Here is a 22,303-nt window from a genome sequence, read left to right as displayed (position 1 = left end):
TGGACTTGGAAACCTGCTTGACTAGCAAGAACATTTGCTGCTTCCTGCTCCAGGCCTATGAGAGTAATGCAAGGTCAAACGGAAGCAGTAAGGCAGAGTGATTAGTGGGGAAAGCACTGAACCAAAAGACTTCTAGTTCCAGTTGTGCCTTTGCCACTAGCTCTGTAGCCTCAAGCAAGTCATTTAATCTTTCTGGGTACAGCTTTGTTATTTGTAAAACAAGGGCAAGAATGTCATGATCCACTGCTTATGAAGGAAGGAAATAGAACTGAGTGACCAAAATCTTGGTTATAACAGTTGTTTTTGTGATTGGTTATATTAAAATAATAATCAAAGTAAAACATGCCCACTAAAAACTAGAAAAACACAGAAAGTCACACACCATCCGTTGATAAAGGTCTATGGTTAACATTTTGGTGCATTTCCTTTGAATTCTTTTTTTCCTATGCAGGTAAACATACCCTGACTTTCTTTCTCTTCTGCTAAACTGGAATATTACTTAACATACTGCGCAGTAGCTTACATTTAAAACTTAGCTCTATAACCTGTTCATTTTGCTTCAGGTATATTAAAAAATAGTGATTTTTTTTACTAAATGGTTTGTCTGTCTGCGTTGCCCTCGAGTGGTTGATGTTGGCAGCTAGGAGGCAGGCCCTTGGCTCCTGGCTGACCTTGAGGGTTGGGTGACAGTGGGAGGGGTTTTGTGGAACAAACAACAGGCTCGTTTGGAGAGTTCCACACAATAGAGTCTCCTCTCTCCTTTGGGAGCCAAAGAGTGAGATGAGCTCACAGATAATGGGTCTCTTCCTTCCCGGCGGTTGTGAATAAATAATAGTGTGTCAGATTCACCCTCTAGTGGTTGCTGGTAGTACTGAAGTAAGAATTGTCTGGTTAGACTTTTCTCTAAACCTTCAGTTGTTTTGTTTTTGTTCGTTTCTTGGTGACTGGGTATCCCAAATGCTGTGGTGTTCAGTAGCCTCTGTTTTGACAGAATCTGAGGTATTGTCTTTAGAAATTAGAGGCTAGAAATCGTATCTCCTACACATTTGTCCAATAGCAGAGATGATGTTGGGGTGAACTATAAAAGTTGATGTTCAAGCTCATACCAAAGCCAGGTCCTCAGGTGATGTACCAAGAAGGCCTGGACTGTACGCTTATCACCTCCTCTAATTTCCAAAATAAGATAAGGCAAGGCTTAAATAAGAAGTGTGTTTAAGGGTCTAATCCCAGCAGCTGTTTCCTGTGTGTAAATGCCTCATTTCCTGTTTAGCTAAAGGCTTGTAAGAACCGTTCTCAGACATTGTTTGCTGACCTCTTTGGTTTAACTCTGTCATCTGAGGGTTTCTTTCAGTCTCTACCCAGAGAGGTTAGCTGTCAGGTATCGTTTAAGCGCTAAGCAGTCAGGATTTGGTTCTTTTTCTTGTGATTAGCTTCTCTGAATATTTGTTACTCTCCTCCAGGCTAGTAAACTTGACAGGAAAAAAAGGTGGCTTTAATCTAATTGCAGATGCCTTTAAAATTGTTTACCTTATCTCCTTAAGAAAAATTGATCAGTATATCATTTATGCAAAGGAGAGGTAAGATCTAGTGTACTGGAGCCGAAGTTACGCTTGCCTTTGGGGTTAGGGGTGACAGGAGCTCACGGGGAAACTAGACTCTACAACTCAATGTATTTGTCTTTCCTCTTGGTTCTTCCAACACTGCAGGAGCTATGAAGACATGATTGGTGAGGAGGTGCCGTCAGACCAGTACTATTGGGCTCCTCTGGCCCAGCATGAACGGGGAAGTTTAGCAAGCTTGGATAGCCTGCGCAAGGGAGGGCCTCCGCCCCCCAACTGGAGACAGCCAGAGCTGCCGGAGGTGATAGCCATGTTAGGGTTCCGCCTGGATGCCGTCAAGTCTAACGCGGCTGCGTACCTGCAGCATTTGTGCTATCGCAACGACAAGGTGAAGACCGATGTTCGGAAGCTCAAGGGGATCCCAGTACTGGTGGGATTGTTAGACCACCCCAAAAAGGAAGTGCATCTTGGAGCCTGTGGAGCTCTCAAGAATATCTCTTTTGGACGTGACCAGGATAACAAGATTGCCATAAAAAACTGTGATGGTGTCCCTGCCCTTGTGCGCTTACTCCGAAAGGCTCGTGATATGGACCTCACTGAAGTCATTACTGGTAAGTTACAGGCACAAGGGGCCTGCTCGGTTGGGGTTCCTCTTAACCCCTAGAGATGTTGAGAGGTAGAATGATTTCCTCTCATGAACTGGTGGTCTTTGGATCAAATCCATCTCACAGATTTGTTTGGATCACACAAGGTTTTCAAAATTTTAAAGAGTTGGTTGCTGATGTTTAAAATTCAGAAGATGTCACTTAAAATTCCAGATTCTTGGCTTCAGTTAAAAGCATGCGAGGGCTGGTAACATGGGTCTGTTTTGCTCCCTGATGGTTGGTCTGAGCTGATTTGTACGTGAGCGCTCGGGTTTGCAATAATCCTGAACGTACTCCATTGTCTTTAGCCAACTACTGTCATGTAGGAAGTTGTCTTCCAAACACTGAAGCTGAGTGGCTGTTTGCCGTTTTTGTGCTCTCTTGTGATTTCTTTTTTTTTTTCCCATATAGTTTGTCAAGTTGGTTTCCATATAACACCCAGTGCTTTTCCCCCAAGTGCCCTCCTCCATGACCATCACTGCCCTTCCCCTTCCTGCCTCCCCCTTCAGCCCTCAGTTCGTTTTCAGTATTCAAGAGTCTCTCATGATTTGCCTCCCTCCCTCTCCCTAACTCTTTTTGCCCCTTCCCATCCCCATGGTCCTCTGTTAGGTTTCTCCTGTTAGACCTATGAGTGCAAACATATGGTATCTGTCCTCTGCCTGACTTATTTCGCTTAGCTGACACCCTCGAGGTTCATCCATTTTGCTACAGATTTCATTCTTTCTCATTGTCATGTAGTACTCCATTGTATGTATATATATATATACACCACATCTTCTTGATCCATTCATCAGTTGATGGCCATTTAGGCTCTTTCCATGTTTTGGCTATTGTTGACATTGCTGCTATGAACATTGGGGTACATGTGCTCCTATGCATCAGCACTTCTGTATCCCTTAGATAAATCCCCAGCAGTGCCACTGCCAGGTCATAGGGGAGTTCTACTCATAGTTTTTTAAGGAACCTCCACACTGTTTTCCAGAGCGGCCGCACCAGTTTTCGTTCCCACCAACAGTGTAGGAGGGTGCCCGTCTTGTAATTTCTTTTAAATACCTGCTACTGACATACCTGCCTCGTGTGTGTAGACAATTGAACTTGTGGTCCTTGCTTTAGAAGAGTTGTTTTTCATGTTGTCAGTTGTGACCCATTAGTGCATATTGAATAGCGTTTTGTGAATCCCAGTCAGTATTTTCAAGAGAAGGAATGAACAAGAAATAGGGTAGATTATCAGTTCTCAATTAGGACTGATCTTGCCCAAAAGGGGACATTTGCAATGTCTGGAGAAAGTTTTGGTTGTCATAACTTGGCTTGGGGGGACTGCTACTGGCATAAAGAGTAAAAGCCCGAGATGCTAAACGTCCAACGGCGGACAGGTCAGCTTCCCACAACAAAGAATTATCTGGCCTAAAAAGTCAGTGGCACTGAAGTTGAGAAACTCTGGTGCAGGTAGCCCAGAGAGCATTGCTTATACTGAGTATTGTTTTGGGGACATTTTATTTCATGATATATATGTGTATATATACATACATACATATATATATACACACACACACATACATGTATGTATATATATATGCATATATATATATATATATATATGATGTGTATGTTGAGCCATAATGTGTATTTCTTACTGTGGGCCCAAACAGAAGCTTAAATATCAGTATAATGTATCTGGTTATACCAGATTATAATATGTGGGGAAATCTGAGAAATGCTGAAGTAGAGGATTCTCTTCGGCTTTCTTCAAACGTCCTGTGTCGGGTGTTGGAGAGGTATCTGATACGTTGTCTCTGCCAGGAACCCTGTGGAATCTCTCATCCCATGACTCAATCAAAATGGAGATTGTGGACCATGCGCTGCACGCCTTGACGGATGAGGTGATCATCCCCCATTCTGGTTGGGAGCGGGAACCTAACGAAGATTGCAAGCCGCGCCACATTGAGTGGGAGTCGGTGCTCACCAACACGGCTGGCTGTCTTAGGTAACATAAGGGCTCCGAAGAGTACCAAGACTGAATTTTTGAGGACTGAAATTTTGTTTTTCTTTTTAAATTCTTTAGCCTGTCATTCAGCCTCCATTCCTATCAATACTGCTTCCTGTGACTCCAGCCTGTCTTCTACCTTGGTCACTACTCCTTTGTATGCCACCTATGTTTGTTATGCCGGTTTACTTGTTCCCTGCACAGTCTCACTCCTGCGCCTCTTTGACTTTATTCATTTACTTTGCAAACATTTGTTCAATATCTGTCACACTTGAGGCAGTTGTTGAGTCCCAAGCTCGGAGCTTGTATGTGTGTGTTTGTGTGTCCCTGCCCTCAATGATCTGTATTTCAAATAAGGCTGCAGTGAGTGAACAAAAGGAGTACAAAGTACTAGAAGGACAGGGGAAGGATCTGTTCTTCCTTCAGTCCATCACCCCTGTCTTTTTTATCTTTTTTTTCTACAGATTTATCTTTTTTTTCCTACAGATTTCCCCCCCCTTTTTTTTAAATTTTCTCTGCACCCATCGTGGGGCCCGAACTTAAAACCTTGAGATCAAGAGTCACATGTTCTACCAGCTGAGCCAGCCAAGCGCCCCTCCTTATTTAGCTTTTGAGGCTAAACTCAAAAATGCCTTAATTTCATGACATTTTTCCTGATTTCTTCTTTCTCTCTTTGGAGTATACTCCGTGTGCTCTGTCCTATTCTTCATTCGTACTTCCATGCAAGAAGTACCTATTCTATCCTAAAGTACTGTGGTCGGTATAAACGTCCTGAAAGTAGGGATTGTCTCAACTCCTCTTTCGCTAACTGCGGTGCCTTGCTTATAGCAAGTACTCGTTACTCATTATAGTGAAAAGAGAAGGTATGGAGGAAGCTTGTAAATGGTGAAGATATTAAGGGAAGATTTCTAGATTTGAGTCATCTTGAAGCCTCTCCCTTCCCCCTCAGGAACGTCAGCTCAGAGAGGAGTGAGGCTCGCCGGAAGCTTCGGGAATGTGATGGTTTAGTGGATGCCCTGATCTTCATCGTGCAGGCTGAGATTGGGCAGAAGGATTCAGACAGCAAGGTAAGCTCACGGCTGAGTGAGTTGCATTCACGGCAGCCGCGAGGCGGCGGAGTGCCGAGCGCCACCGAGCACCACCGCAGGCTGTCTTTCCCGTGGCCTGAAGTGCCTGGACCAGCCCCTTCCTAAGCTGTTCACCTTAGAACCGAACAATTTTCCTTAGAGTTTCCTTCACCTGTATGATCTGTTTTAAAGGTGTTTAGCTGTATTTCCCAGGTTCTCTGTCTTCCTAAGTAGGAAAAAGTCAGGGTGACCCTCGGTCTTGGTCACACACCGCAGGGTGGCAGAAACCTTCCCTTAGCCTGAGGCTGCAAGGATTTTTGAGAAGCTTGGTGCACATCAGAGGCTTTGTGAGAGATGACAGATTGGGCTATGCTTTTGGGGACCGGTGTTTTAATACTTGAATCATTGCTGGGAAAATCACGGTAGGCATTCTCCTCGCTCACCAAGCCCTTTATCTTGTGTTCCCAAGCTTGTGGAGAACTGCGTTTGCCTTCTCCGGAATTTGTCGTACCAAGTTCACCGGGAGATCCCACAAGCAGAGCGTTACCAAGAGGCACCTCCCAACGTTGCCAACAATGCTGGGCCACATGCTGCCAGTTGCTTTGGGGCCAAGAAGGGCAAAGGTGAGTCTTGGTTCTTTGTTCCTTGCTCTTTAATGTAGGATGGGAAGGGGAAGGAACTCTTTTAGCTTTAGGCACAAAATACTTGCTGAGACGTTCCTCTGTCTGCCTTGTCCTTGCTCTGCAGCCGCCTCCTGTGCTCCATTCATGGCGGTGATGGTGGTGGTGGTGTGGTGGTTAGTGGTGTCATTTTGGGGGCAGTGAAGGATGAGAACTCAGCTAACCTGGGGCCTTCTCCCCCATTCCTCCTTTGTGTTTCCTGTGTTCTTCTTTTCCTTCCTGCTTCCCTGCTTATTTGCCCATGATCCTGTTGACATCTCTCTCCTGCATTTTTCTTCCTTCATTTCTCTCTGCTTTCCACCTTGGGTGACGCACTGGAAGATGAGTGGTTCTCCAGAGGTGAGTGGAAACTTTTAAGGCGCTTACCGACTTCTAATTTGCATGCTTTGGTTTTAGCTTCCCTAGTATTTCCTAACCCTTCCTTGTGGATGCATGTAGGAAAATTCCATTGAGAGGGACCATTGAAACAAGTCCAGGTCTTTGGAGCTAACGGCTCATGGCATGCTATGTCTGGGTAGCGGACCCAGCGATCAGCCCTCAGGACAACAGCAACAACGGTGCTTATCCTTATCTTACCTGTCTGTCTGCTGCCTGTTTTCTGTCCTTGTTTCTGCACAGCTCCCTGCTGGGACAGCTGGGGGGACCTTGGTTTTTGTTTTTTGGTTTAATTTTTCCCCCTCTTGATGCATCTCTGATCCAAAGATTTTGACTGAAGAATAAAAAACACACCATGTGTACTCTTTTCTTTCTTAAACTTTTTACCCCTCCCTCCTTTTTTTAATTTCCAAAGGGAAAAAACCCACAGAGGATCCAGCAAACGATACAGTGGATTTCCCTAAAAGAACTAGTCCTGCTCGGGGTAAGTTATCTTTTTCTTTTTAGTCTCCAGGGGTATCGGTCTCAGACACATGGTCCACAATAAGCATTTGGTAGCCTAACACTAGACTGTGCAGTATGATCCCTGTTCCCTCCCCTCCTCCTCTGGGTGTGGAGTGACGGTGGAGCACTGGGAAGCTGGTGTTGTAGCGGTAACTTATGAAAGATAGCTTGTTGTGGAAACTTTTCAGATTACTGGAGGATGGGTAAGGTTCTGGCAGTCTAGGCCAGAAACAGAGGTGCTCTAAGTAACCACTACTGTCCTTAGGACTTTAATTGTATAAGAAGCCTCTTTCTCACAGTTTGAGTGTTTATGTTTACTAGTACAGGGAGTTTAAACTAACAGCTCTTCACGGATGTAAAAATTTTAGATGTTGTTAAATCTAAATTTTTACTTAGTCACCGTAAAGGTGGGTAGAATGACTCAGTTAAGTTAGAAATAATTCATCTGAGATGAGGAATTTTTAACCCTGAGTGCTGTCAGTGGGCATCTGAATGCTCTGAGTGCCAAAGCCAAAGTAAACTGTGGAAGATGACAGGCAAGGAGGAAGGAGAGAGAGGAGTTGCAGATGATGGTTGAGGTCTGTTCTGCTCTTACCATGGATGAATTATTCTTTGGGAGGCATGGAATCAAACCTTTGAGTTTGCTGTTGGCTGAGCGGGAGAGTGTAGGGAGTCTAATGGTATCGGAGCATAAATCCATCAATCCCGAGTACTGAGGCTAGATTTCAGCCAGCCAGAGCCCGGTGTTTTAGGTAATGATCAGCATCTTCTGCCTTCCTGCCCTTTCTTGTGCAGGCTATGAGCTTTTGTTTCAGCCAGAGGTGGTTCGGATATACATCTCACTCCTCAAGGAGAGCAAGACTCCTGCCATCTTGGAAGCCTCTGCGGGAGCTATCCAGAACTTGTGTGCTGGGCGTTGGACGGTGGGTACCATTTAGAAGATGGACTTAGAGATGGGAGAACATAGCTAACTAGTTTGCCACTGTTTATAATCTGTTCACCTCTTCCCGTGCGTCACTTCTAGTACGGTCGATACATCCGCTCTGCTCTGCGTCAAGAGAAGGCTCTTTCTGCCATTGCCGACCTCCTGACCAATGAACACGAGCGCGTGGTGAAAGCTGCGTCCGGAGCACTGAGGAATCTGGCTGTAGATGCTCGCAACAAGGAACTGATCGGTAAGGAGTTGGACGCACGCTGGTAATCTCTGCATCCAGGACCGAGCCTTTAATCTGGCAGATGCTAAGTGGTTCACTATTGAAGTGGCTGAGAAGAGGGATCCTGGCTTGCCCTCCCTAGTTTATGGTTCTGAGTGTTCTAGTTTAACGGTTCCGAGAAAGACCAGAAGTGATAACTCTTCAAACCTAGAATAAAAACAGCTATTCTTTATTAAGCGCTTGCTTTGTTAATGGACATCGTTAAATGCTGGTGTGCGCTCCCATTCAGTCCTCCCCATTCTACAGAGGCCCGATGTTTACAGAGTCAGGAAACTGTCAGGGAAGTTAGGTAATTTGCCCAGAGTTAACATAGGTAGGTGGGTCCCGGCAGAGCCCAGGTGTTTGTTAAATTCATAGTGACTATTTTATTGAACTACAGTATTACGATATGGAATATGTATACTGTTTTCCTTAGAATATCTGAAAAGGCTATAACATTATTTGATATAAAGTATTTACATAGTTTCAATGTGACTAAAGGGGAGAATACATAAAGGAGTAAGAAGGACCATGTGTTCATGGCTCTTCCGATACGGGAACCCCATAGCAGAGTGAAGCTGACTGATGCAGACATGTTTTCGATGCGGCTCAGGACAGTGTTAGGCTCCTTGTCCCGTACTTGGCTTGTTCTTCCTGCACACACTGCATCTGTCTTAACACCGCAGGTAAACATGCTATTCCGAACTTGGTAAAGAACTTGCCAGGAGGGCAGCAGAGCTCTATCCAGAATTTCTCTGAGGACACCGTGGTCTCTCTTTTGAACACCATCAACGAGGTTATTGCTGAGAACTTGGAGGCTGCCAAAAAGCTCCGAGAGACACAGGGTATTGAGAAGCTGGTGTTGATCAACAAATCAGGGTGAGTTTAACACCGAAAATGACAACTGGAAGAGTTTGTGTGGGAGAGGGGAGTTACTAGGAAGGAGCATTCCATGTTTGCTTTCTTATTTTACGTACGAAGTGTGAAGAGATAATGCTCTGTTTTTTGTCTTTAATGTTGAGATGGAAATTGATAGACTGTTGCATCAAACATTTTTTTGTGTTGCTGTTTGGGGCCCAATGCAGGACTTGGTGAACACTTCATCTTGCTCATGTGGCATTTCTGTTCTTATGTTGCATTATGTTAGACAGTACAGGTCCTCAGCTTCTTCCCTGCTATTAACATCTAAATTCTATATCTTCTTACTTTCCTCGAAAGGAACCGTTCAGAAAAAGAAGTCCGAGCAGCAGCACTTGTATTACAGACAATCTGGGGATATAAGGAGCTGCGGAAGCCACTGGAAAAAGAAGGTTGGAAGAAATCAGACTTTCAGGTAGAGTAACTCTTGGGCCCGAGACTTAACCCTTTTTTCCCTTGGTTTCATGTAACACTTTCGTCTTTGGCTCCTTCCACTTCACTATCGCCTCAAGTCCTGCTTTATCCCAAGTCCCTGTGAGTAAGGAGATCATTCGGTTTACTCCTTCGTCGAAAAGAACGGTGCTACGCTTCATTGGTGCCCAAACAGTATGGTCATCCTCGGGGCCACAGCATGCTGTCCACGCTGGTGGGGACGGGGGAAGATGGCCTGTTTGACTTTTCCCCAGATGTGCCATTGCCCTTGAAGGAATTTACTGGAAACTATGTCCCCTTCGGGTGGTACGAGTGTTTGGTACCTCTGTAATCTCCTGCTCAGGACCACAAGTAGAAGCCACAGAACCCTCATTTGTTTCACTATATAGATAGGAGGTCCCTTTGGGAATAGGGACCTAAAGGTTTGTGCCCACTGGGGAGTAAGATGTGGGTGACTTCAGTATTCCGTGACGTTGTTGCGTTTCATGTTTGCCTCCAGGTGAATCTGAACAATGCGTCTCGAAGCCAGAGCAGTCATTCATATGACGACAGCACTCTCCCTCTCATTGACCGGAACCAGAAATCAGGTGCAGTATCCAGGGGGCACACCCCTCTGCTTTTACTCCACCACTGCGGTTCTTGAGTGGGCTTACTCCCCGTGGAATAGAAGATATGTTTGTTACTGTGTGAGCTAACACAGTGTTTGGTAGGCGGTAATAATGCTTCACCTCAGGATTGTACCACAGAAACTGGTGGGCCTGAGCACTAGAAAACAGACGGTGGCCTGGAAGTGATCCTCTGTCTTTGCTTGCAGACTTAGACTGTTTTCTCTCTTGGAGAGATAATTGACATGTATCATTGTGTTAATTTTAAGGTGTGCAACATAGTGCTTTGATGCATGTATATATTGCATAATGATTATTTTTTGGTTTTAAATTTCCATATAATACTATGTAATATATGGACTGTTGAAAAATTAGAAAATTCAGGTCATCAGAAAAATAACAAAAACAACAAAAACCACTTATTTCTGTTACCCAGAGATCACCACTGCTGTTTGTGGTTTTATCTTTTAAACACTTTTGCCACGTGAACAAATAAATTTTTTCCCCCAAAAGATATATTAATGTATTTTGTTTTATGAAGCATTTTCTTTTAATGTTTTTATTTATTTTTGAGAGAGAGAGAGTGAGTGTGAGCAGGGGAGGGGCAGAGAGAGAGGGAGACAGAATCCAAAGCAGGCTCCAGGCTCTGAGCTGTCAGCACAGAGCCTGACGTGGGGCTTGAACTCATGAACTGTGAGATCATGACCTGAGCCGAAATCGGGCGTTTAACCGAGTCACCCAGGCACCCCAATATCAGTATTCTTGAGATGTGGTGCGAGGATCCCCATGTCTGCTGACATTTGTGCTGACTGTGCAGAAGCCATGGGGGTGGGGGTGTTTGCCGCAGCAGCTGTGGTACCAACCCCACACCACACTAGGCGTCTTAGTCTTCGTGGCCATGTACTCATAATTTGAAAAAGAGCCAGTTTCACTTGTGAATGTACTTGATGGGGCTACAGGAATTACTATTTTTATTGTTTGTGACTGTGAGCACGCCTCTTGAAATCTCCCGTGCTGATGAAGTAGGAAGTACTCAGCGAGCCCTGTGCTGCAGCCAGAGTGTGATGGTGGACCTGCAGGAAAGCACGGGTGCTCTAGCTGGAGTTTCTGAGTGGACCCGCCATGCTTAGATTTCTGGATTGCCATTTTTGCTTAGGGAAAAATGGCAAGCTATGGTTATTCAGACTTGAGTGTTTGCTAGATGTTTTCTCAAAAATGAATGCAGTGAGCTTGTCACTTTGAGAAAAACAGCTGACAGTACTTGTTGCCTGAATTTTCAAGTGAAAATTATAATTTTGACAAACTTGTACCTGCCATTATGAGCCTGGTAACACCCCATACTTAAAAGACTTTATTTATTTATTTAAAGTTTATTTTATTTATGGGGCCAGGAGGGGCAGAGAGAGGAGGGGGGAAGAGAATCCCAAAGGGCTCTATGCTGCCATTGCAGAGCCCGCCACGGGGCTTGATCTCATGAAATAGATCATGACCTGAGCCAAAATCAAGATTTGGATGTTTAATCAACTGAGTCACCCAGGTGTTTCAGAAGACTTTTTAATGAAACCAGTGGTGATAGTTATGAATGTGATTTGTGTGCGTGTGTGTGTGTGTGTGTGTGTGTGTGTTGTATAATGAAATGTGTTAACATTTAGAAGAGCTGCATTACTCTATGAACCAGTATTTTCCAAATGACTAATATATGATGTTTCAGAATCCTGCATGGGTAATTGACCCATTCAAAGTGCAAGACAGACCAATGCATTTTAATTTAACAAAATGTAAAGAAGAGATCATTCATTTGGATTCAGATTCCACATTATTGCTAACTTTAGAGAAACTCTACTTGTGTATTAGTGTACTATCAAAGAATATATATAATTATCTGAAAAGATTGTTAAAAGTATCATTTTCTACTTTTTTTTCCTGTGGGAGGCTGGATTTTCTTCATCTACTTCAAATAAAATAACATCACAACAGATTGAATGCAGAAGCAGATAGGAAAATCCAGCTATCTTCTATTAAGCCAAACTTTAAAGACGTGCAAAAATTAAAACGCAAACACAACCCCCCCCAACAAACTTGCTTTTAAAAATCATTAAAAATGTAATGTTAACATGGAATAAACATTTTTAACTTTACTTTTTAAATTTTTACTAAAAAATGTTTTTTAATGTTTACTTTTGAGAGAACAAGACAGAGTGAGACAGAAAATCTGAAGCAGGCTGCAGGCTCTGAGCTGTCAGCACAGAGCCCGAGATAGGGCTCAAACCCATGAACCGTGAGATCATGACTTAACCCAAAGCCGACTGCTTAACTGACTGAGCCACCTGGGCACCCCTTTTTAAACTTAAAAAAAAAAAAATGTTTATTTTGAGAAAGAGAACAGGGAGGGGCATCAGGAGAGAGAATCCCAAGCAGGCTCTGCACTACCAACACAGAGCCTGAGGTGGGGCTTGATCTTATGAACCTTAAGATCGTGACCTGGACTGAAATCAGGAGTTAGAAGCTTAACTGACTAAGCCACCCATGTGGCCCTATTTTTACTTCAAAATTATTTATTTATTTATTTATTTATTTATTTTAGAGAGAGAGAGACTGAGTGTAAGTGGGGGAGGGGCAGAGAGAGAGGGAGAGAGAAAACCCCAAGCAGGCTTTATACTGTCAGCACAGAGCCCAACATGGGACTTGAACTGTGAGATCATGACCTGAGCTGAAATCAAGAGTCAGGAGCTTAACCAACTGAGCCACCAGAGTGCCACCCTATTTTTACTTTTAAGTGAAATATTCAAAATTTCTCAATACAGTAGAATAATAATACATATAACCTACACCAATGTATACTTTTTGGATCTTTGTAATTTTTAAGACTGTGTAAAGGTGTCTAGAGACCAAATAATTTAATAATCCCTTGTTTTATTTATTTATTTATTTAAATTTTTTTTAATGTTTCTTTAATTTATTTTTGAGAGACGGAGATAGCACGAGCAGGGTAGGGTCAGAGAGAGAGGGAGACACAGAATCTGAAGCAGGCTCCAGGCTCTGAGCTGTCAGCACAGAGCCTGATACAGGGCTTCAAACCCATGAACCATGAGATCATGACCTGAGCCGAAGTCGGACACTTAACTGACTGAGCCACCCAGCCGCCCCAACAATTGTTTGTTAAGAGTGATGGTTTCTTGTGTTAGGAGTCCATTGAAAGGGATCTCTTTAGTCCCACGAGGGCTTTGTCTACTGCCTGGCACATAATGGGTGGTCAGTAAAACTTTGATGGGAGGGAGGGAGGACCGATCAGAGAGCAATTTTTATGATGAGTATAGACTTTGAAGAGTTGGATTTTGACCTGGATAACTTTCTGACTCCGTATAGATAAGAAACCTGATCGGGAAGAAATTCAGATGAGCAGTATGGGATCAAACACAAAATCATTAGGTAGGTGATTAATTCCTGCCTAAGGACATGGAGTTATATTTCATTGGGATGAGAACTGTCTGGCTCTGCAGTTTTTTTCTAGCACCTTCACCATTCACCATCCTGGGAGAGCATTCATTGGCTGGACATTTCTATTTGGAAGGATGTGAGGAGATTTAGTGAAACTTGATCTATCTACTTTCTTCAAAGGTTTAAAAAATTTTCTTTTTCATTCACCCCCACCCCGACTCCCACTTACTACAGAATCAAGTTTGGGTCCTTAAACTGTTACAGACTAACAGGCTGACCCAAGGCTCCCTCTCCATCTTCTTTCCATGTACTCTGCTTCAGTCCACTTGGTCTAATTTTCTATTTTGTCTCTTTACTCTGTACTTTTTAAATTTTACTCAGAGAATACTTCCTACCAGAATGCCCTTCTTCCCCTTTGCTAAATTTTCTTCATCCCCAGAGGCCTAACCAAGTCCTGTCTCCTTTATTAGGTGCTTCCTGACTGTTGCAGCACCCCCAGTCTCTCTTCTTAATTCCAATACCAATGATAGATCTCTTCTGTTTTGCTTTATTATCATTCGTCATACTCTGTGTGTTTCATTTAATTGTCTTTCCAATTAGATTCAAGTTCTTTTTGAGTCAGGGACCTTAAGTCAAGGACTAGACCCTAATGCCTTTCTGGAGCATTTGACAAAGTTTACTTCCCAACAGGGGTGCCTAATTCACACTTATCTGCTTAATATGTATGGTACACCAGAGGGAATATTGTGTTTCTTGTACTTTTTTCATTAGACAACAACTATTCCACACTGAACGAGAGAGGGGACCACAACAGAACACTGGATCGATCCGGGGATCTAGGTGAAATGGAGCCATTGAAGGGAACACCCCTGATGGTAAAGTCTCCTTTATATACTCTTGTCCTTCTAAGGCTAGTTCTGTTTTGAAACCTCCATGTTTTGTGAACTAGGAAGAAAGTAAAGATTTTCCGGTAAAGATTTTCAGGAAAAGTAGTTTTGACTCATGTTGAGATTTCTTGGGTCATGATTCTGCAACGGGTCACGTTAGGAGAAGGAAGGCCATAAATGCTTTGCTGATGTAACTAATGCTAATTGATCTCTTCTCATAACATTACTCTCTTCCTGTCCTGCCTTTTTCTTACTATTACCTTGTTTCGTTTGAGTTGACCATTTTGGGGATTTTCCTTAGATTTGGCACATCCTCACAAGGTTTCTGCTTCCTTACTCTCATACTAACAAATTGCATGTGTTCACAGCTGGACGAGGGGCAGGAATCTCTGGAGGAAGAGTTGGATGTGTTGGTTTTGGATGATGAGGGGGACCAAGTGTCCAACCCCTCCATGGTATGTCCTCCAGCCACCCCCAAGGTCGTCCTTGAGGAACGAGGTCCCTGTGTGTCAGCAGTTTGCCAATCAAGCAGATCTGATTGGGCCAGAGACCCTTGTCTCAGCCCCTTGGAGCTTGGGGGTGCTGCTTCTGTGATTATTGCCTCTTAAGAGGTTGGGACATGTGTCTGGTGATCTGATTCTCCATTAAGTGCTGCTTTCTTCCCTCTGGATTTGCTCAGCTGTCCTTTGGTTCTCCTCATTCCCAACCCTATTAACATTTCTTTCTCTTTTTTCCCTACAGCAGAAGATTTAGCACCACTATCTCCGTGACAGCTGGGCTTATAATATATGTACTTTTATTTTTTGGTGGTGAAATGGACTGATGATTTTTCCCTTTCTTCGCTGGACTGTTGTGCCAACTGCCAGGCTGCCTCCTGCCCTTATAGCCCTAAGTGGCCACCTTTCTACCAACTCCTAACTCCTTCCAGTGAAGCTTAATTGTCCCTCCTCCCCACTCCAGATCCCCTCCAGTTGCTCCCAAGAAGCCTGACTCAGTTATATGCATATCTTGAGAAACTGCTGCAAATTAGCTCTTTTTGCCAGTTCTCCCTGGAACTCTGGGCCTTGCAGGAGCCCTCTCTGAAGGCCATGGGAAGAATTGGAAGTTACATGCTGTCTATGCAGTGTCCAGCACTCTGATAAACTGATGATTCTTGATCAAGATTTTTTCTTGGTGGGGAAGGGACTTTTATTTTTTTGGAGAATCGGAAGTGTGAACTCTTCTTCCTGTATTCCTGATGACTATTTTTGAATCTAAGAAGGCTGGCAATATTGGCACATTCCACCTGGCAAGGGCCCTTGAGTGAGTGAAGGTCTCGTAGAACCTTGCTCTCATCTCCAAGGCAGGGACCATTATGGACCTATAGACTCCATCTCTTCTCCAAGCCTCATGCCAACCCTCGGCTGCTGCCACTGCCCTTTACTAAGGCTGTCCTTAACCTTCCTCTCCCACCCTGTGATAATGTCTGCTGACTTGGCCTGGCCATTTGCAAGAGGCTGTAGAAAGAGGAGAATGTGTCAAGGAAGACTTTTTGGGTGAGAAGGAGCAGAAAGATGTCTTCTGGGGAGAACCTCTAGCTGGGGCTAGTAGGAATGTACATGAATCAGTTAGTCTGAAACTGGCAGGAAGCTTTGAAGCTGGCTTCCCCCTGCCCTTCTTTCTCCGCTTCCTAACCTTCTAGCCCCGTCCCCCCCTGCCTTTCTCCTGGATCGGTTGGCTGATAAAAGGACTTGATGTACATACTCCTGCCCTTTTTACCCTTAAAAGGTGGGGGATCGCCCCTGGATTTGCCTCTTCTTTGTGCCTTTGGCCTGGGGTGCATCTCCTCCTTCCCTTCCATGTGCCTTTCTTTGCCTCTGCGGTCTCATTTTTCATGATTTTGCAAATTATATTTCGTTGCTTTCTTACCCACTATTGGCCCTAACTAGCAGAAAGGAGGGATGACCTCGAGAACCTCAGATTCTCCATTGGGAATTGGTAGAGCCTCTGATTTCAGCCACTCAGCTTCGCTTCATAGTGTATGGTTGGGATTTTGCAAAAATCCAGTTCTGATGAATCTCAAAACGTGGGAGGAGTGAGTGGTGTGACTCTTACTCCTTAGTTACCCGGAGTTCACTGTCATCTCCCAAGGGGCTGAGGGAAGTCGCATCTGTGCTCTCCCCACCCCACCCCTAGAATCTCCTCCTTTCTGTTTAGTGTTTATTAGTGGGTTGGGCTAGAGGAATCAGCTGCTATGCTGGTGGATTTTTTTTTAATCCTTTTCCTTATTTGTCTTTTACTCCTCCCCTTAATCTAAAAGCTCTATTCAATGCAACTGGAAATCTTTATCCTTCTCTCTCCCCCTTCCCTTATATATTGAGGCTATGGGGTAGGAGACAAGTGCACAACCCACCACCCCCCTTTCCTTTCCCCTATGCATTAAAATCCCTGTTCACCCTGCCTCCCCCATTTCTTCCCACTCCTTTTCTGGCAAAAAGGAGCCTCTTCCTCTCTATGACCCTAAGAACATACTGCACAGGGGAAACCGCCCCTGTCTGGACCTGGCTCCACTCTTGGTTTCTCTTGTCCTCTCTGCTCTTTTCCTGGTGCTCTTTTTCTCGGTGGGGTGTGGGTAATAGAACCGCCATGGGCTTTTGGGGACCTTTAACTATTTTTTTTTCCTTTTTGTTTATAAAAAACACTAAACATTCAATTCCAGAGAACCAAAAATCCCATCTCCCCACCGAGCACTACTAAGGGGCGTGTCTTCTGCTCCATACCTTTTCTGTTTTCCTTTCTCTCTTGTTAATGCTTTTAAAAACAAATGAGTTTTTTATATAAATAAAGTTTTTAAAGTGTGTATGTGGGGGGTCTGTGTCATTTCTTCACTTTAAGCTGTATCTCTTCCCTCCTTTTCAACTTGGTTATTTCCTTTTATGTATCAGTGTCCTTCTCTCCAGAGCAGCCAGAAGCAGGTTGACTAGGATGGAATTATTTTGAGCTCACTCCCAACTCTTACCAAGCAACATTCTTTGTAATTACATATGAAACATTTTATCTTCTCAAGATTCTTAAAAATTAAATGTAGGGCATGGGAAGTTTATTGCTAAGTTAGAGATAGGAAACTGAAGGGTAAGGAATGAATGACTTTCTTAGTCACTGGAATTCTTTTGCACCATTTGACATAACTAACATTGAACAAAAGCCCATTGCAACACATGGCCCTCTTGAACGTTTAACATTCATGGGTAGAAGATGAGAAGCTAACAACTCTAATTGCCTTCCTCCAATATGCCCTTATATTTCATAAATATGAAAATGTAGATTTAAAAGGCTCATCTATATAAGTACTGAATGCTGGGCCAGAATGTTGCTTTTCGGGCTATCGGTAATCCTTTAGTAAGAAGACAAGGGACAGACCTATGGCTGCTTTTGTGTCCTACCAAATAATATGTGGGTGAGTTGCAAACACTTGTTGGGTTGGCAGGGATTGTCTTTACTGCAGAGGCCAAGGATTAAGACCTATGGAAAGAGACATTTTTCTGGGGCCCTTATTTCCTGTTATATAATTAAAAAAATAAAAACACTTGGGAATTTATGTAAAATGCTTTGCTGTATGCCCAATCTTTAGATTAAAAATCTATAGCTTCTGATGATGGTCATGTCTCAAATTTGTTGAACTAGGTCTTGGGTATGAAAACTTTGTTGGGCTAGTGAGACCAGGAAATCTAAGCATTGTGCTGATCCCGTGTAAAGCTTAATTTGTGTCTGACAGTTGTAGTTTTAGACCAGCAGCATGAATCACTGAGCCAAAAAGCTATCCGAGTTTGCTTTCCAAAGCGGTCTGGTAGTTCCACTTGAGATGGTTTTCTATGGTGAATAGCCTTTATTTCTGTTATATTTTTTATTATCCATGGGCATTGAGCTAGAAACAAGTCTTACATGTTTTCCCTCTCCCTGGGTTGGTCCATTTGTTTTATCTCATTAAATAAATATTTACTGAGCATTTCCTATGTGCTAGGCATTGTGGATATTAGGTGTAAAGGATGAAACAGATGGACACTTTCTTTTTAATCCTTGAGAGTCCTATGTGACTAAGATCTTTTTTTTGTTTTTTTAAAGTAAGCTCCATGCCCAATGTGGGGCTTGAGCTTATCACCCCGAGATCAGGAGTCACATGCTTTACCAACTGAGCCAGCTAGGTGCCCTGATCTGTGGTCTTTTAAAAACATTTCTCCCCTCTGCCCCTACCTAAAATAAGGCAAACAGAATAATCTGTAAATCCCCTATATCTTGTGTTGACACTGATTAAACAGTGTTTTTGAAGCCTCTTGGTATCTCTTACACCAAATTTAGGAAGCCTGTGGATTTTGCCAAGACTTGTCCCTGTCTTCCTTGATCCTTTAGAGCCTGAGTTGTTTTATGGAAGTGGCTATAGGGGAAGCTCCCCAACTTTTCTACCTCAGCGAGGCTTTATTTGGTGAACATGTTTATGAAGTAGCTGTAAGGGGTGTGTACTTTCTGACATCTCAAAGCTATGACTTTCCTTGGCCACTTGGTCTTTCTTGCTGAACTAATGTGCTTTGTTACAAACTGGAAGCCTCTCCCCCAGGAAGAACTAGGAGCAGCAAGCCTTTCTAGATCATTGCTTCTCAATATTATGTTTCTATTAGAAGTATAGGATAATAAAGGTTCATCTTGGTATTTTCATGGATAGACTTAATAGACCAACTAGACCTGGCCTTGAAGATTTGAAAAAGTACACCAGCATTACCTGGGAAGCTTGTTAAAGTTCCAGATCCCTATGTCTCATTTCTAAAAACTGATTTGATAGAAGTGACTCAGGAATCTGAAATCACCTACGTTACATTTTGATGCCTGTGGTCAGTTAATTGTAACTTGAGACTGTGATCTAGTATCTTAAGGTTTTGGCCTCAAACTGGAATCCCAGATGACTGGCTTCAACTCTGCTGGCACTGTTACTGGTTTCGGGGTGGGTGTGATGATAATCACAGTCAGGGAGAGTTCGTAGGGAAAACTTCATGGCAAAGGAATAAATTACTTACTCTTGAATTGAGAGAAGAGTAATAGGCCAGTGTGTAGGCAGAAGAATTTTTTTTTAATTTTTAAGAAATACTTATTTAGGAGAGAGAGAAACCATGTGAGCTGGGGAGGGAGAGAGAGAGAGAGAGAGAGAGAGAGAGAGAGAGAGAGAGAGAGACACAGAATCTGAAGCAGGCTCCAGGCTCTGAGCTGTCAGAACAGAGCCCAATGCAGGACTTGAACTCAGAAATTGTGAGTTCATGACCTGAGCTGAAGTTGGACACTTAATTGACTGAGTCTCCCAGGTGCCCCGAGAAGCTTTCCTTCAAATCGGGTGCTGTCAATAAGGTCCAGGCTGCTGAGGGCTGAAGCTAGTCCTTGATATGGAGCCCTGTAGTGCAGAGAGAAATTCTGGAGTTGCTGACTTTGACTAGTATGTTACTTCTGCCTACAAAGTGTACCTTGACTGGGGAGATAGTGACCCATTGACCAAAGCCAAGGAGGTGTGTTTGGAAGCTTAAATTACTCCTGAGAGAGTCTACCTCAAGAAAGCACAAAAATAGTAAGAAAAGACATTCCCTCCCTTACATAGGAGGGAATTTCTTTTTCTCATATGCTGTGACTTCCTGACTTTTATGTTGTCTGACGGTGTCCCTTAAAGCATTACTTCTTCAGCTCATCCACCCAGAATTTAGGGGCAAACATGGATGGAGAGAAAACTGGAGGAAGCGAGTTTTGATCTGTCTGCATTATCATATCCTGATTTCATTTTTCTCCTCTTCGTGGTGGCATGAAATAACCAGGACCAGCTATTCACAAGAGGATTGAACCAAGAGCTTTATGCTTGTTTGTATAATTGTAAGAGCTGTAAGCGTTGGTGTAAGCAAGGTGTTATACTTTTAGCTGAGGGAAAAGTGCTACATTTCTCCATATACATCTGTATTGTTGAAAAGGACAGGTCCTTCCACTTCCAGTGAGGATACAGAAGGGAATCCTATCTTGCTGTCTCTCCCCGCTCCCCCCCCCCCATATCTCTAGTGCTTAATGGAGGTGCAGTCTGAATGCCCTAAGGTGATTGTGCCCGAGGAAAAGAAAATGTGGGTTATGTGGTGAAGTTGTGCCAGGCACTTTCTCTGCTCTTCATTTCAGGCCTTTTTTCCCTCGACATTTAAGGCAAGGTTAGCATTCATCTTTTGCAAACTTTGGGCTCTGGGTCTTTATACAAGCTGCTTTTGTCAGAACCAAGAGAGGGCGGAGTGTGGTGTCTATAGTCAGGCCTAGCTAAGGCTTCTCTTGTTGGCATTCTGGCGGATTAGATAATCTGAAATGTCATTTCAGCAGAAACAAGATGCTGGGTAAATGTATTTATAAATAATACTTATGAACACATTGATGAACAAGCAGAAAACTAAGGAATCTACAGATCTTCAAAATGAAGTGAAAACTGGAATCCTAAGAAGTAAGCAAACTCTAAAGCTAGCTTTTGCCCAGAGTTTTTACCACACTCAGCAGACTTGAAGTATCTATTTTAGTGACTATACGGGATATGGGAGACCGGAAATAAGGAGTTTTGCAGGTGACTCCAGGTAAAGTTGGAGTCCCCCCAATGTCAAGGTGAATAAGAAATGAACTGTAAAAAGGGGCATGATTGTCTCAACCATGGTGCTCGATGAAAGGAAAAAGAAGTCCAGTATCTTCCCTGAGGATTCATAACCACAGGACAGCTCCCCCTGGGTTTGTAGTCCAAATTTTTGCACTACCTGTGTGGTCAAAAAAATTATACCCTTCAAGTGGTGTTTAGTTGCTCATGCCTCCAGGTGATTTCCAGAAGGAAATGAAATCCCTGTAATGCCTCAGTCCCCACAGAGAAACTCATCAGGCAAATGAGCAGTCTCACTCACATTATGATACACAAATAAGACACCATGAGTGAAGAGGCGACAAAAAAGACATAGAAGCGGACCTTAAATACTTCAGATGTTGGCATAGATCCACAGGTTGTAATGAAAAAACATTTTGATCATAAAACTAAGACGAGTTTGACAATAAAAGAGGACAACAATGCACATTTGGAGAGAGCAAAGCTGTTTTCAATTAGGAAAACTACAAATTTGGAATAAAAACTCGGATTAAGTATGTTGGAGATGTTGAAGGGGTACTAGTGGAATGGAATATAGTTCTCAACAAATTATTCAGAATGAATTCCACGGAAGAAGAGAAGAAAGAAGAATGGAAAAGAGCAAAGATGCTGAAATTTGGACAAGAAAAGAGTTGATGCACATTATCTGAAGCCCCAGGAGGAAAGCATTGGAAGCTAGAGGCACTATCCAAAGAGAGAATGGCTGATACATTTTCAGATTTGGTGAAAGGCACCAGAACTGGGATTTAGGAATCCCAATGAATTCCAAGCAAGTTGAAAAGGACAGAGTGAAATGCAGGAAACTTAAAATCTTGAGCAGCTAGAGACAAAACCCAAACTACATATAGAAAACAGCCTAGATGGCTAACAATGAAACAGAACATCAGCTAGCAATGAAACAGAACACTAGAATCTTACCATTCATCCTACTGAAAATAAGAGAACTGTTATCATGGAAATTGGGATTTAGTGCACATTAAAAATTTTTTAAGTTTGTTTATTTTGAGAGAGCAAATGGGGAGGGGCAGAGAGAGAGGGAAATAGAGAATTCCAAGCAGGCTTCACACTGTTAACACTGAGCCCAATGTGGGGCTCCAGCCCATGAGCTCATGACCTGAGCTGAAGTCGGATGCTTAACCAACTTAGCCCCCCAGGCACCTCTAGTGCACCTTTTTTGAGAGGACTAAGAACATTTTTGGACAAAGATGGAGTTTGCCACTCAGGAAAGGTAAAAATCTACAGGGTGTTCTTGAGACAGAAGGAAAGTGATCTCAAATGCCAAGTCAGATTCAAGAAAACACAGAACAAAGATTGGTAAATGTTGGTAGAAGTAAGGAAGCATTAACTTAGAGCTCT

At 43.2% G+C, this 22,303-nt stretch overlaps 1 protein-coding gene across 6 annotated transcripts in view; it reads left to right on the top strand.

Moving 5' to 3' along the window:
• The window catches only part of CTNND1 (catenin delta 1), a 48,762-nt gene extending 30,844 nt beyond the window's left edge, over positions 1–17,918 (top strand). Inside the window, exons 7-20 of one of the 6 annotated variants that reach the window (XM_029956046.1) lie at positions 1,707–2,170; positions 4,004–4,187; positions 5,137–5,254; positions 5,724–5,877; positions 6,256–6,273; positions 6,725–6,793; positions 7,609–7,736; positions 7,838–7,988; positions 8,693–8,885; positions 9,225–9,339; positions 9,856–9,943; positions 13,328–13,390; positions 14,171–14,274; positions 15,031–17,918. In XM_029956046.1, the coding sequence (XP_029811906.1) occupies positions 1,707–2,170; positions 4,004–4,187; positions 5,137–5,254; positions 5,724–5,877; positions 6,256–6,273; positions 6,725–6,793; positions 7,609–7,736; positions 7,838–7,988; positions 8,693–8,885; positions 9,225–9,339; positions 9,856–9,943; positions 13,328–13,390; positions 14,171–14,274; positions 15,031–15,039 (1,858 nt within the window). In that variant the 3' untranslated portion in view covers positions 15,040–17,918. The other 5 variants (XM_029956045.1, XM_029956041.1, XM_029956042.1 and 2 more) reach the window with 5 other exon arrangements.
• The last annotated feature ends 4,385 nt before the right edge of the window (positions 17,919–22,303 follow it).

Source organism: Suricata suricatta, chromosome 11 (genome assembly GCF_006229205.1).
Source record: "Suricata suricatta isolate VVHF042 chromosome 11, meerkat_22Aug2017_6uvM2_HiC, whole genome shotgun sequence".
NCBI lineage: Eukaryota > Metazoa > Chordata > Mammalia > Carnivora > Herpestidae > Suricata > Suricata suricatta.
This window is presented reverse-complemented; position numbering and strand designations above follow the sequence as displayed.